General features: G+C 40.4%; 2 protein-coding genes across 2 annotated transcripts; one reads left to right on the top strand and one right to left on the bottom strand.

Annotated features, from left to right (window-relative positions):
- Positions 1-1,482: 1,482 nt before the first annotated feature.
- degs2 (delta(4)-desaturase, sphingolipid 2) lies at positions 1,483-6,589 on the bottom strand (the record flags this gene model as incomplete). Its single annotated transcript, XM_080750441.1, has 3 exons — positions 1,483-1,626; positions 2,933-3,675; positions 6,508-6,589. The coding sequence occupies 3 exons, from the start codon at positions 6,587-6,589 to the stop codon at positions 1,483-1,485; spliced, it is 969 nt and encodes a 322-aa protein (XP_080606567.1).
- A 1,016-nt stretch (positions 6,590-7,605) lies between these two features.
- On the top strand, positions 7,606-14,454 carry yy1a (YY1 transcription factor a). The gene is given in 8 exon segments (XM_080750038.1): positions 7,606-7,946; positions 7,949-7,998; positions 8,000-8,092; positions 8,095-8,236; positions 11,570-11,720; positions 12,492-12,552; positions 13,161-13,319; positions 13,672-14,454. Coding segments are annotated over 8 exon segments (1,077 nt in total). The 5' UTR covers positions 7,606-7,708; the 3' UTR covers positions 13,855-14,454.
- Positions 14,455-15,264: the final 810 nt, after the last annotated feature.

Here is a 15,264-nt window from a genome sequence, read left to right as displayed (position 1 = left end):
GGTCTCATAGTTATAGGAGGGCTGTGGGCAGTTCAGAAACCTGCCTACCAGTGACCTCATCAATGGGGAATCCAAGCTAATAGAAATTGCAGGCTTTCTATTCATGAAAAGTTACCGTGCTATAATGGAAGCCATTGTTCTTGCGATAATAAAAAAATAATAAAAATCTAAATATATTAAATAAATATAAATCTTATTTAAAAATAAAATCTGTCTAACAATGAGGTCACAGGTAAGCGGGTTTCTGAACAGCCCACAGACCGAGTAGGGAATAAAGTGCCATTTAATCGTGAACATTAGTGAGGAGCTGAGATATGTAGAAGTATGAAGTATATAGAGTTGAAAAGTGATCCTTTAAATCAGTGGTTCTCAAAGTGGATTCCAGGGACTCTGGGTTCCTTTAGGGGGTTCTAAATTGACCCATACAAGTCTGTAACTCTGACAGTGTACAAATGGAACCAAATGAACCCTAACGGGTCCATTTGGTTCCATTTGTACACTGTCAGAGTTAAGGGAAGACCTTGAAATTTGAAAGTTTCAGAAACACTGCTTTAGATTATTCTGACATAAAAAGGTTTGCAGCTGACTCCACAACAGAGTTGCAAATGGAAGCAGAACAGGGAATCACTGACGAAAAGGCTCTTCTTAAGGTAAAGTTTGGATGCATTTCCATCTCCTCCCTGCTCTGCACATACTGTATAGAAATAGTACAATGGTATTTTTGCTCTGATAGTGAGAGCCTTTTCATATAGTTGTAGATTCGTTGATTCACAAAGAAAGAGGATGTGTATGACTTGATTTTCATCCTCAAAGATACGGTATATACACTGTATTAAAACAAAACAACAGACCAATAACTGCCTATAAAGCACTGGAGGTTTATAGACTTGGTAATAAAAATATTAATAATAATACAATTCATAGAAGCAGTCAAGTTTTAGTAAACACAAATGCATGTGACATTTGCCTCACAGCCAAGTGGGATTCTTCCTTTTGAAAAAAAGAAAAGAAAAAAGAGATCCAATCAAATTAAAAAAATATTTGAGACTTAAGACAAAAGAAAGAAAAAAGATAGATCCAATCAAATTAAAAAAATATTTGAGACTTAAGACAAATAACTGTAAATTAATAAATAACTTATGAGAAAACCAAAATGACAGTCCTGCTTTGTGGCTATTTTGTTCACCTCAGGGCCTGCTGGACTGAAGGAAATTGGTTACTTTTTGGCAGAGCCATATTGCAAAAGTTGATTCTTTGGAAGAGATAACAGGCCATTGTATTTGAATTCTCCACGTTCCCTGAAGTGCATTCACATTTATCCATCATGGATCTTGGATGTCCTACATACTTAAATATTAGCTTTAGGACAAGTGATGAGTGCAAACATACAAATGAGTGAGGGAGAATGTGTTGGGTTGTACTCAAGGGGAGGGGTCATATCAATTTACACTATTTTGAATAGGGTGAAAGTCTGATTCAAATCTATTCCTGTTTGACGACTTTGTATTCCCGTTTGATTCTGGCATAGGGGCCGATGCTGTCATCAAAGACGAAGTCCCATAAAACACGGGTCCAGGAGGTGTGCTGCGGCAGGGAGTCGTAGTATTCTGCTGCAATTTGTTTCACCTGGTGAAAAGAGACACATATGGTTTATGTGAGATTATGGTTCATCGAACGAAGGAAGTGGCATGTCAAAATTCAGTGGTGGAAAAAGTACTCAAATGTTTTACAAATACTCAAAGTATTAATACTGCAATGTAGAAGTTCTCTGTTAAAAGTAAAAGCCCGGAATTGGAAATGTACTTGAGTAAAAGTGCAAAGGTATTTGTATCAAAATGTACCAAAGTACCAAAAGTATAAAGTATGCAGAATGTCCCATTTCACAAAGTTTTCAAATGTATAAAATGCATAAAAAAAATCGAAATAGCAGATCTAAAAGCTCACAATGCGTTGCATCGAGAGGCATTGTGAGCTTTAGATCGTCCATTTTCAAATTCTGAAATGTATATAGGGTTGAAGTAGTTAATGTATGTTTGTAATAATAATCAAAATCTACAAAGTATAGTTATAGTGAAGTAAAAGTACAATATTTGCCTCCGAGATGTAGTGGATTAGAAGTAAAAGTACTGAAATTTGGAAATACTCCAGTAATTGTTACTTTACACCACTGCAAGTTCACGACACGTTGCATCACAACATTGCAATGAACGCAATGTGAGCTTGAACATCAGGTATTTTTGGCTTTTCAACCTGCCTTAGCTTCACGACATACCTGCGTCTGAGCAGGCTTTGAGAACAACAAGGTCAAGTTAACTCCTTACTTTACAGTCATTCAACTACAAAAGGCTGATGGGAGGCATGATTCCACTGTTTGTTGGCCCCACATTTACATCCAATCAGTGTGCAGGAGGAAGCATATATTCTACAATGGTAAGAATCAGTGGTGGAAGCGGCAGAATAAGCACAGCCTCCGGAGGCCCCAAGCGGGGATTTTTAGGGCCCTTGTCTTTTTAGGGTCAGATATCCCATTTGGGACCAGAACCTGTCATTTATGATTCTCTAGAGACGTAGCACTTTAAGGCTGCTGTTAATCAGTTACAAACCACCACTGAATTGATAAATGTTTGCATTTGATAAAACAATTGTGACATGGTATTTCCCAATAGTCTTTCTGTTTGACTTCCAAGAGAACAGAGGCCCGTCTTATCTGCAAACGGCTTGGTAATAGATGTAGAGGGAGTAATACATTCTGTAATTCTCTCTCCCTACTATTATTGTGTAATAATTATTGTACAAAATCGAATATTTATCGCAAGAAATGTGTGAATTTGATCAGTTTGTTTTAACAAGATTATGCCTAATCTTTCAGGAGGTGTAAAGATTTGAGGTTTTGCTATAATAAACTACTGTTTCATACAATGGCGACTCTCACCTGAGGTAGCTTGCTGCCTGGTACACTTGGGAAGTCGTGATGTTCCATATGATACCCAACATTGAATGTGATCCAGTTCAGTGGTCCGTAGTAAGAATATGTCTCATGACCCTTCATAAACATGTAATGCTCTGCTATGAAATGTCCAGAGATGGGATGCAGGCCCATACACAGGACAGTACCTGCGATTAGATAAACAATAGGCTTCATTCCCCACAGATAGTAGATGATAAAGTCCACTGTGAACTGAACCACGGCATTCTGCACCTCTAGTTGAGAGACCGGCTTAGGATTGACCACTAGGGGGCGCAGAGCATAGAAAAAGGGCTGGAGGAAGAGCCAGAGAACCTTTCTGGCTGGGGTACAGAAGAACCATCCTTCAACGTCCGTAGGGATGTCCACATCCAGTTGGTCCCCGCCCAGGTACCGATGGTGGTCGATGTGGTACTTTTTGAAAGAGGCGGAATAAGGCAGCCCAATAGGCAGGTTGGCCCACATGGCAAACCAGCGGTTCCACTTAGCCAGCTTGTTGCCAAACGCCACGTTGTGAGAGATGTCATGTATGGCAAGGGTCATAGAGTGATTAATGCAGCCCCCAAAGGCATAGGCCCAGAAGAAGATCCATTTCCAGGAGAGGTTGCGTACCATGTAGCAGGCCAGGAGCTGGGTTAGTACCATGCCCGATACCACCCACTTCAAATGAGGGTCCGGACCCATCAGGGATTTGATCTCTGGATACTTGGCTGAGAAGAGAGGTGGTGGGAAACAGAATGAGAATGGGACGAATGAATTATAGTTACAGTATACCGTAATTTAACCTTTGTGGTAGTAATATTCTGATTCACAAGTAATACTATAATTGACAAATAACCTACAAGTCACAGAGACACAATTTAACACAAGAATATAGTTCCAGGCCATGTCACATATACAGGTATGTGAACCAGTTACAGTATCACTTAAATATTGAAATTAATTTATAGTTGCCCACACTCTTTTGCTCTTTAGTGGGCTTTTATTTTAATATCTTCAATTCATTCAACACTTGAATAAGGAACAATTCAAACAAGTCAAACAGCCCAGTTGTATTTAAACACAAGTTCACAGAGTGATAGTAGATGCAAATGTGGTCTGCTTCTTTGCTTTAACCTCATTTGTATGCCACTGTGCAAATCGTCTTTTAACTGAGCAACAAAGAGATTCAGGACACTGAAACCACCTGGTTTCAGTGACCAGAGACGTGGTGAAAAGGTTTTCTACGAGCAAGTTGGACTCCACCCTCCAGGCCAAACCCCTTTTATGTAGTTAACTTTTAGACCAAAAGTCATTGTGTAATTCTCTTAATTTCTATTCAGACCTTGCTATAAGTTATCGGTCACTTTCAAAGTCTAATTGCTCATTCAATCACTCAGTGTCTAAATAATCCTTGTTCCACAAAAAACATATTTGACCCATATGTATAGTGGTCCGTTTTCAATTGACATCGTTACCTATGGCTCACCCCCTTAGGTCATAAAGTTAAATCATTAACCATAGCAAACAATGCTAAACATTGTAACTGAACAGGTAATGCTCCCACACCTTGGGACCACAGGGTTGAAGCTGAAAGCTACATAATGCAGCTTTAATGATAACAAACGCTGAGAACATTGTTTTACATTTTAATTTATGCCAACCTTTATACATTGTATTCTGTTTATACTGATGCTGTTGTGTCACCTGACATCTAATCTATTCACAGAGTTAAACCAACAATTAAACCATAGTGGAATGGAAACCTTTCATTGTCATTTCAAGTCAATGATTTACCTCTATGTGCAATGATGCAGATCTGTTCTTTGTGTGACTAATTACAGTATTTGCTTCTAATCACCACTGTCATTTTCCATAGAGGCAACACAAAAAACAAAATAAAATATTAATTTAATTTTAAGTATGGCAGGGGCATGATAAAAACAAAAACATGTTAATAATTGATGTACTGAGGGTGTCAAACACCCTGTCTACAGTAGATGTTATCATGTTTCTTTTCCAGAGCAACAATATGGATATTGCAATATAGCTATTGGTCAAGGCCAAGGAGAGATTAACATGCCTTTATTTATGAATTACTCATTTATATACATACATTGACCCTTTTAAAACCTTGTGGTCAAATTAGATAACCATGTATTTAACATTTACTCTCTTTACCACCAAATTCAAAAGGTTTGGAGGAGAAGAAAAGTGAATTATGCTATTTAGAAAAAGTATTCTGTAAATCACCTGTTGTTTATTTTGGCATTTGACAATCTTCCTTGAGGGATCAGTCACCAACAATGCCTCCCCTCTCACTGCCATACATGCATTGTATCTGTGTTTGCTGTGGGTGGAGAATGTTTCTTGTTACCTAGCAAGCCCAGAGGCATCAAATGCACCTGCTATCAGCATGTTGACATTGTGTTAGAAGTCAGAGAAAAGGATAGGCAGTGATGGAGATAGGTTTATATATGAGGTTATTTCCACCTGGGTGACTACCAGAGAGACATTATGTACTTTGGTATTTCATGGAGTAGAAATAATAATATTGTCTGACTAAGACTTAATAAAAGGAACATCAGAGGATGACACTGTACTAAGCCTACACATTGAGACTTTGATACTAGGCTAAACAGGTTCCATTATGTTATATGATCTTGTTTCATCCTATTCTGTGACAGGAGAGGAATGCCCCGCAGGGATGTCTAGTGTCCTTTCACTCATTCAGGGATCATCATCAAAATGTCCACACAGAAGGCTTGATATATAATTATATTTATTTAACATTGACGTGTCTAAAGTTTTTCTTTTTAAGAGTTGCACAATGACTGCTGTTTTCAACCTGATGGTGAAAATGAAAAAGGAACTTGGAAAGACCCTTGTGGATCAACCATGGGACCAACCATGGGACCAACCATTTGACTAAACACTTCCAGCAGACAGAGAACTGAGAAGAAATAAACTAAGGAACTGAGATTGAATTTTTTTTATACAGTATATAATAGCCTATAATAGGATTTTAAGTTGCATAAATCATTTTTGTATTCTTGTTTGATGTGCAGAACACTTTTTTCAGAATTTATCTTTTTTCCCCCCATTCATATTAAACCACCTGAATCTTTAACATTCAATTATAGTAGGCTAAGGCTACAATCAATTTGCCTCCCTCAACTTCCAAATTATGGACAGTCAGAGCATTAGATGGAACAACATTGGCCGTTTTGAGCTATAATTTGAAGGATAAAACGTCGCATGGAATTGTAATCGAAATAGTTTAATTTACATCCACCACTGATTTCTGGAGTTGCGTTTTGAATGCATGAATTGGCTATAATTGGCATGGCGGTATCCTACTCGTCGTATCATCTATAATGAGTCGAGCCTACTTCAAATCCATTGTGGACAGGTGACTGGTTCAGCAATACAGTGCGTAAACTGGTTTAACCGGCTACGCTTTATAATTAGGCTGGAGTCAGGGAAGAAATACATCTTAAATAATGGTCAAGTGAAAGAAGACTTGTCTAGTTGTCTTTACATTGTCATGTTCATCATCTTACCCAATATTTCTTTTCTCCTGGATGTGTGAGGCTGGTCATTGTAGACCCATTCAAAGTCCTGTCTTCTACCCGTCTTCCCCATGTCTGTCCTTGCTGTGTTGTTTGGAGGAACAGACGACTGGCTGTGTAGTGTGGACTGAGTGTGTGTCTTGTGTCATCAACCTTCAGTTTCGGGTCACACCCACAGACACACACACAGGTAGCTAAAGGCATGGCTAAAGGTGTAAGGAGACCACATAAGCCCCTCCCATTAATAGGGAACAGGTGACAGTGGCACCTGTTGCTGTTCATATTTATGTAACTTGTTCTCTGCATGGACCAGCAAGACATTTGCATTAGCATTAATAATTTGTATTTTGTACCTCTGAGTTGGAGAAGGAATTCATAGTTTGTTTTTGCGTTTTTGTTGGTTATATAAACATCAACATGCTTCTAAAGCCCGCATAGGCTACCCTAGAAAAACAACTGTGTGTGAGAGAGAGAGAGAGAGAGAGAGAGAGAGAGAGAGAGAGAGAGAGAGAGAGAGAGAGAGAGAGAGAGAGAGAGAGAGAGAGAGAGAGAGAGAGAGAGAGGGGTTTATACAGTTGATGTTGAATTTAACTAAATGGGATTTAAACACAGAAAGCTCTATGGCTTTGATTGATTGAAGACTTTATTAGAAGTTTGCATAGGAAAAGGTACAGTTTCATGACGGTACAGTTCACTGGTACAAGGTCTACTAAAAGGAGATCCATGAAAAGACTAAGCTTATTTCCACTGGAAACCATTTAAGTATCTCATATAATGCTTGTTTACATTGGGGTCCTTTAAATTGGATGTGAGTGAGTAAATTGAAATCTACATAGAATACAATAGTAAATACTCAAAATAATGATATATCTTTATAACCCATAATGTTTTATGGTCATTATTAAAACGTGTTTTTTTTCCTTCTTTTTCTTTTTTTTTTGGGGGGGGGGGGGGGGGGGGGGGGTCAAGCCCATCATACCAAACACTGTGAAATCACGCGAGAGCTTGGAACTGGAGCATAGTGGCGACGAGAGCAGAACAACAGTGTGTGTGGACTGGAGTTGTGTTGTGAGAGAGGAGGAAGGAGGAACAGACAGGGCAGGCTGAGTTAAAAGAACGGGGGGGAAAGAAGGCAGCACACAACACAAAAACATTGAAAGTGGCGGGGGAACAAAGCACCGGGGATTTCGACATGATGGCGTCGGGGGATACTCTGTACATAGAGACGGATGGCTCGGAGATGCCGGCCGAGATCGTGGAGCTCCACGAGATAGAAGTGGAGACCATCGAGACGACCGTGGTCGGGGAGGAGGACGACGACGACACCGAGGACGATGATGATGATGAGCACCAGCCCATGATCGCGCTGCAGCCGCTGGACACGGACCACCACTCGATCCACCACCACCAGGAGGTGATCCTGGTGCAGACCCGGAAGAGGTGGTGGGCGAGGACGACTCGGAGCTGCACGACGACGGCTACGGGGGACCAGATCCTCATCCCCGTGCCCGCCGTGGAGGACGACTACATCGAACAGACTCTGGTGACGGTGGCCGGCAAGAGCTCGTCGACGGGCCGGGGGGAAGAAGGGGGGGAAGTGGCAAGAAAGCGGGCAAAAAGACTTATTTGAGCGGGAGCGAGATGGGCCGAAAGTGGGAGCAGAAGCAGGTCCAGATAAAGACTCTTGAGGGGGAGTTTTCAGTCACGATGTGGGCATCTGGTAAGTTAGGAGTCCGGGGTTGGAATTCCTCTCGCATTGTTCTCTGGTTGTGTCTGCACCCCCGCCACTGGGCCGCGTCTGGGCCTAGTCTTTTCCGAGCAAATTTCGAATCGTTTACCACGTCGGAACCACTTTATACAGCCCCTGAAATGTTTTTGTTTTTATGGGAAGCCATGTTTTATGTGTTGATGGGCGCCGCCATATTTCCCCGGTTTAGAAAGTATGGCGGCCCGAAAAAATGGCGTTTATTTGGGCAGAGGAAGATGGCGGACGGTGTGGGGAGAGAAGTGCACCGCTGCTGGCTGTGGGGCTGCTGCTAGGCCGCTGTGGCGTAGTTTAACATGAGAGTCAACGGGAGGGGGAGGGGCCTGCTTTAACATGACTGTCAACGGGAGGGGGAGGGGCCTGCTTTAACATGAGAGTCAGTGGGAGTGGGAGTGACTGGTTTAACATGACAGCGAGTCAATGGCAGGGGGGCGTGCTGGTTTTAACATGAGAGTCAACGGGGAGGCAGTGAGGAGGAGGGGTCGGGACGGTTTCCACGGTGTTGAACTGCTGTCTACTGCAAGCAAACAACAATCACAAGGCCCGACGCCCGCCCCCCAGACTTAAACTGATTCAGATCCTGAAAAACAGAACTTGAATATTGTTAAAATAAACGGGTTTGTAAAAAAAGAAAGAAAAAAAAAAAAGATGTCAAGAGTGTGGAAATCAAGAAAGATTTCACCAATACTTGAATCTTGGCTGAATTACCCAAACGTGCCTGCATCCTTTTTATTAGCCACAGATCTGAGTTTAAAGTGTGTAATCCTCTATAGATGCATATCTAGACACACAGCACAACCGCTTAGGGTCACTGTAGTGGCAGTGGTCACTGTCTGTCACTATTACAGGGTTTATTGATTTAGATATTGAGTGTGCTGTGCAAACGAAGGAGCCAGAACAAGGGTTCAACATGTGTGTGTCAACTCTGTCATTGCACATCAGTGCAAGTATTCTTCACTACTTTTGCATGTTTGCCCCAGAATAATAAGGTTGCTGGGGATCAAGTGGTTAAGTACTGTAGCCTATTATTTCCACAAATTATTAGGAATTATTCGCCTCTATAAGATTGCAAGTTAGATTTGTTACACGATCAAATGTCTTCAAATATTCAAGTGTGAAGGTGTCAAAAGCCAATGTGTGCACATTTGACATCATATAAACAGGTGTGTGAAAGTAAGTTCCAGAGCTGTGTGGCCTGGCCCATAGGTCAGGAACCTATCTGCTGTTTACATTGCTGCATGAGGCAACGTGATGTACAAGTACACCCCTTCCCCAGGGCCTTCCCTCAATCCAAAGGAAAGGAGGCATTGGGTAAATATTTTCTGAAGGAACCCCCAACCTCCCAGTCTAAGGGCAGACAAAGTGGTTACATAAAATTATAAATGGGAATCACTGTCAAAGGTAGTGAAAGTGATATTTTATAGTTAAAACAAAAAGGTTTTCATGAAAAAGTTGAAGCTCTATATTGTAATGGTAATATTTGCTATAAGTCCTTTGTTCATTAATAGAGGTATCTGCAGTCTTTGACACAGAAAATGCCAGTTATAATCCTTTCGTTTTCAGATTTACCCTTTTAGCATCCAAATGACCTTTTCCCACATGTCTCAAATATTGCATGTTATTCTTTTTCTTCTTCTTTCTTTAAGGGAAAAAGGACAGTTTTTGAGTGGTGGTCTCACCGCCACTCCTGTAATTGGGTTTCACGATGTCGTGTCTGTCTGTATGTCTGTCGCCTGTCATACCTCTCTTGACCACACACACAGACCACAAACACACACACACACACACACACACACGTTGAAGGAGGGGCGCTATTGAGCAGGCTCACACACGTAGCAAGGAGGGCACGCACGCACACGCGCACACACACACACACACACACACACACACGTCCGCGACTGGGTGGCTGCAACAGCACGCACAACGTTGTGTGTGTGCTCGCGCTAATGTTGCAGCCGGAGACATAACTCTGAGCACGGAGAAAAGTCCGACGCTGAGGTATACGCAATGTTGTGGTTTGATTGGAAGTGGCTGCCGCTGAATGGAGCTTCCTGCTTGTGTTCCCACTACTTTACCTTTTTCGGCGCTGTTGTGTGCAGTCTGCACTGCAGCCTCGTCCGTCCGTCCGTTCAACACACATCACATCACCCAAGTAAATCCTGGCTTATACTTCTTCATCACGGCGTGTTCCGTGACAAAATGTGTCTGATCTACAAGCTCACAACGCGTCGCGGATTGCAATCCATGTATTTGACTCTTTTTATTTGACTATTTTTATTTGACCACCACTCAGTTCACAACAAGGTGTGATTTTTATATACCTGACCCAGTTTTTGTCTCTTCTAAAATATTTGGTTCCATTCACAAGCCTTTTTTAAACCTGAACTCAATCCCATTGAGAACACATGCAAGAAGTGGAGAATGGAAACCTTTCGGGAAATGTCTGGAAGTCATTGCCAAATTTTGTGCAAAGAAGTTGTGAAAGTGTTTATAATGTAATTTTTCATCAGTGGAAAAAAACAATCTATGGATAATGTATAAAGTTTTATTCTGCAACTGAAAACAAAAAAATCTGTTTGGTGACCCAATGGCTAATGGTGCATGGTATAAATAAGATTCAGAATTAAATTCAATTTCAACCTTGATTCCTCACACAGCTTTTTAAACGCGTATTATTCTGCAACGGAAAACAAAAAAATCTGTGACCCAATGGCTAATGGTGCATGGTATAAAAGATTCAGAATTAAATTCAATTTCAACCTTGATTCCTCACATACAGCTTTTTAAACGCGTATTGGGTAGCAAAATGGTTAGGATGGGTGGACTGCTAAATTGTAACTTAATAGCAATATACGATACACATCCTGATACATGGTTGACGATACGATACATGGATGATATTGGTTCATTCATGGTGATACGATTCGATTCAACGACGATTGAGAGATGGAACATAAGGTCCAATCTGCTCAGTTCAAAGCTTGTTGGATGTGTGACTTTGAGGACAATAAGTGCATAATGACACCTTGGATTGGCCCAGTTAGGGCTGGACCTTAGTTTTCAGGCCTGTTGAGAACTCTAGCCATGCTTATAAATTCTTAACTTATTTGTTAAATTCAGTAGACCTATGGGAAAAAAAGATCATTGGTAAATAAATTAGTAATTGGTAAATTAATAAATAAGATGAGTTGAATAATCTTAGTGTTATTGTTGATGTACTTACCTGCAAATTGAACTTTTTATTATTATTTTTATTTAAAAAGATCTTCTCTTCTACCTCATTACTAGATGACAAGAAGGACATTGACCACGAAGAACAGATCATTGGTGAGAACTCTCCTCCAGATTACTCTGAATACATGACAGGGAAGAAGCTCCCTCCAGGCGGCATCCCCGGCATTGACCTGTCAGACCCCAAACAGCTAGCAGAGTTTGCACGGTGAGTGATAACTAGAGAGAAGCCTTTTTGACGGATAGCTCAGCTACAGCTAGAGGTCATTTAGGTGCTTCTGTGTGCCAGCACTGATTTGGAACCCAATCTTAGCCAATGGGAATGGAATATGACAAATTTGACTGATACGTCTTGATTACATGACTCCAAAAAGAATGAGTTGGCCTGAAAACCAGACAAATCTGTAGGGCTGTCACGATTATGACATTTTACATGGCTATATTAATTGTCACTCAAATAATTGCGATTAACAATTTAATTGTGTATTTGTCGTTGAAAATTACATTTCTGTTTGGCTTTTAGGTTTTGAGGTTGCACATGGCAGTTACGACATAACTTAAATATACAAAAAAAGATATTGACATATTTGACAACTTTATACAACGTGTCGCGATGCGAGCTTGTAGATCTGCTATTTCATATTTTGAAATTCTATTAACATTTCTCAACATGGAAACAATTATGACGTTTATGCAAAATAATTGCGATTAGACGATTATGTAATAATTGTGACAGCCCTAGAAATCTGCCATTGCATAGGGAAAGAATGGTACTTATTTGATTGTGTGACCCATGGTTTAAGAGTTCTAGGCTAAAATGTGAAGTGGCTTGTTGTTTTGCATGATGCATCCATAAGGCAGATTTGAAAAATGTGGGTGGAGTTTTTTTTCCTCCTACTGGGAGTGTCAGGTCCAGTCTGTTCTAAAAGTAAGATAACAAAGGTAAATGGTGTGTTAACAAGTTCTATTTTCATTGTAGAATGAAACCAAGAAAGATCAAGGAAGATGACGCTCCCAGGACGATAGCGTGCCCACATAAAGTAAGTTAATTGTTCTCCATCTCACCAGCATTTATTGTAAGGGTGACCGTGTAACAATACATGTATTCATATTGAACCGTTTAATACAAGGGTGTACCGAACCGAACAACCCTGTACCGAACAATAATAAACAATACCACTCCATGCACATCCACATTCTCCCTCAAGGACCCCTAGGGATCTGCAGAGCCCACTTAGAGAACCACTACCCTAGAGGTTGGGCACCGTATTGTTCAAAGTTAAAACAAAAAAAAAAATACGTAGTTATAAAAATACATTTATAAATCAAGGACATTTCTGTTTATTTTTTGTATCGAAAAAGTATCGAACCGTGACACCAAAATATCGAACCGAACCGTGAATTTTGTAAAACGTTGCAACCTTAATTTATTGTATAAGAATCGTTTGATTTATGCATTTGCCAACCAAGATTTTCTATGATCACTCATAAATGAAATGGTTATGACTCATTCATACCATTAACAAATCTTGACAGGTTTGTTTTTAAGATTGGTACCGCTGCTGGCAAGATAACATCAGAATCAAGCGGAGGCTCTATGCACTGGCAATTGAATGTCCTTCTTTTAATGTCCTCCTTTTTACTCAAGGGTTGCACCAAGATGTTCAGGGATAATTCTGCGATGAGGAAGCACTTGCATACCCATGGACCACGCGTACATGTCTGTGCAGAGTGCGGAAAAGCGTTTGTGGAGAGCTCAAAGCTGAAGAGGCATCAGCTTGTACACACTGGAGAGAAACCTTTTCAGGTGGGTTCCTTCTCCCTGCCATTGCAGTTTGACTCCTCCAGGGTTTCATGTACTGAACGTCTTTATATTCTAATGTAACGTGTTTCACACATTCTATGGTCCTTGACTGTCTACCATAACTACTTTGAACCTGGTATCCCTACTTTGGGCATGTCATTATAAATTTGTAATGTAGCAAAAATCTACAAGCTCATAACTTGTAGCCATTTTGCCATCCAACGAAATATACTGTATGTGGTTAAACTGATTTTCATCTCTAATCTCAGGCTACTGCCTTTGTTGTTGGACCGATCTGAGTTGAGAAAATAATTGTTTCAATATTGCTTTTTTCTTTTCTCTCTTTTGTCTACAGTGTACATTTGAGGGCTGTGGCAAGCGGTTCTCTCTGGACTTTAACTTGCGCACACATGTGCGTATTCACACTGGAGACCGACCCTATGTCTGCCCCTTTGATGGCTGCAACAAGAAGTTTGCCCAGTCCACCAACCTCAAGTCTCACATCCTCACACACGCCAAAGCCAAAAACAACCAGTGAATAAACTATTGCTGACGTGACGAACCTAGGAACAGTGCATCGGAGGACCTGTATGTCCACTCCCTCACAGATGACAAAGTCCTGTTGTGAGATATGAAATTTCCCTTTGTATTGTTTCTAGGTAAAAAAAAAAAAAGGTTTTAAGAGAGAAATTAACTTTTGTACAGAGGTGAAGATGAACTCTTGAGATGCCCTGTCCCCCTCCTACTTCCTACCCTGCAATGACATTACCTGGAAGGAAAAGCTTACAGTTTCTTCTTGTGAAGATGTGATTTCATGGATCTGTACCCGAAACATTATTTATACCTTAACAAGGCAATTTCAAATACAATTTTACAGAAGTTTAGTTTCATTCATCCCAATCAATAAATTCATTGTTTTTCAATTTTGTACTTTTCCTTAAGTGTGCATATTGTACACTTTCTTTGGCTTTGTGGTAATAATGTACGTAATGTTTTTCCCTGTTTATCTCTTCATGGAGGAGATTTGTATGTCGCACCCTCTCCCTCCTTTTCCCTGTTTGGAATCCGGGGTAAATAGGGGTGTTCTTTACAGATTTTCATTTTGTAATATGTAATGTTCAAATATATCAGAATGATGTAGATAATAGCAATGTGATTTCAATAGTGTTGATTAAAACTTTTTCCTGCACTATTTCAAACATGTTGTGATTGGCCTTATAATGTGTATCATCTAGTCTGTTAGTTATAGCAGACTAGATGGCTAGTACTTAAAGCCTGAGTTGTAGGCTTTCTTTATCTTTCTTTCTTTATCCAGAGCGACTTCAGTAAGAAAGGTAAACACATGTAGTGCCTCAGTAATCAAGGATCATGCGTAAACCAAGAACAAGGCATGACCATTTCCGATGTGCAGATTTCAGGCATTCGGTGTAAAGCTTTTCAGAAGTCGCGAGTGGCGTCATTTTGTAGTCGAATCGGACCTTTCTGATGAAAGGTTCAGTTTCGAAGAGACTATGGAGAGGCCTTCAGTCTTGACAGCCTGATTTCTTTTCATATTAACCGTTACATAAGAAGGTCAGCTAGGTAAAATGTATTTGCACATAAAAGCCTCAGCATATTTTAAGGTTTTCAGAAAAGAAGGGATAACAAATTCCTGTATCTGCCCAAGTCATCTTTTGACTTGGGCAATTATGAGGAAACACATTTTGCTTAAGTAATATTTATGTGCCAAAGCCCAACTACTCTCCTAATATACACTGCTGATTCATCCTGCATTATTGCCTGTGTCCTCAGCCTATCCGAATGCTTTTCACATTACAAAATAATTTCCGCCTAAGCCATCCTTTTGACAGTCAGATATAGTGACAGGGGAGCACCATAGATGTCCACCCATTGTTCAAGGCTAAAATACAGAAAGAAGAGCTCAAAAGCGCTAGAAGAAACCTGTTGC

This window comes from Nannobrachium achirus (genome assembly GCF_963921795.1).
Source record: "Nannobrachium achirus genome assembly, chromosome: 20".
NCBI classification, from domain to species: Eukaryota; Metazoa; Chordata; class Actinopteri; order Myctophiformes; family Myctophidae; genus Nannobrachium; species Nannobrachium achirus.
This window is presented reverse-complemented; position numbering and strand designations above follow the sequence as displayed.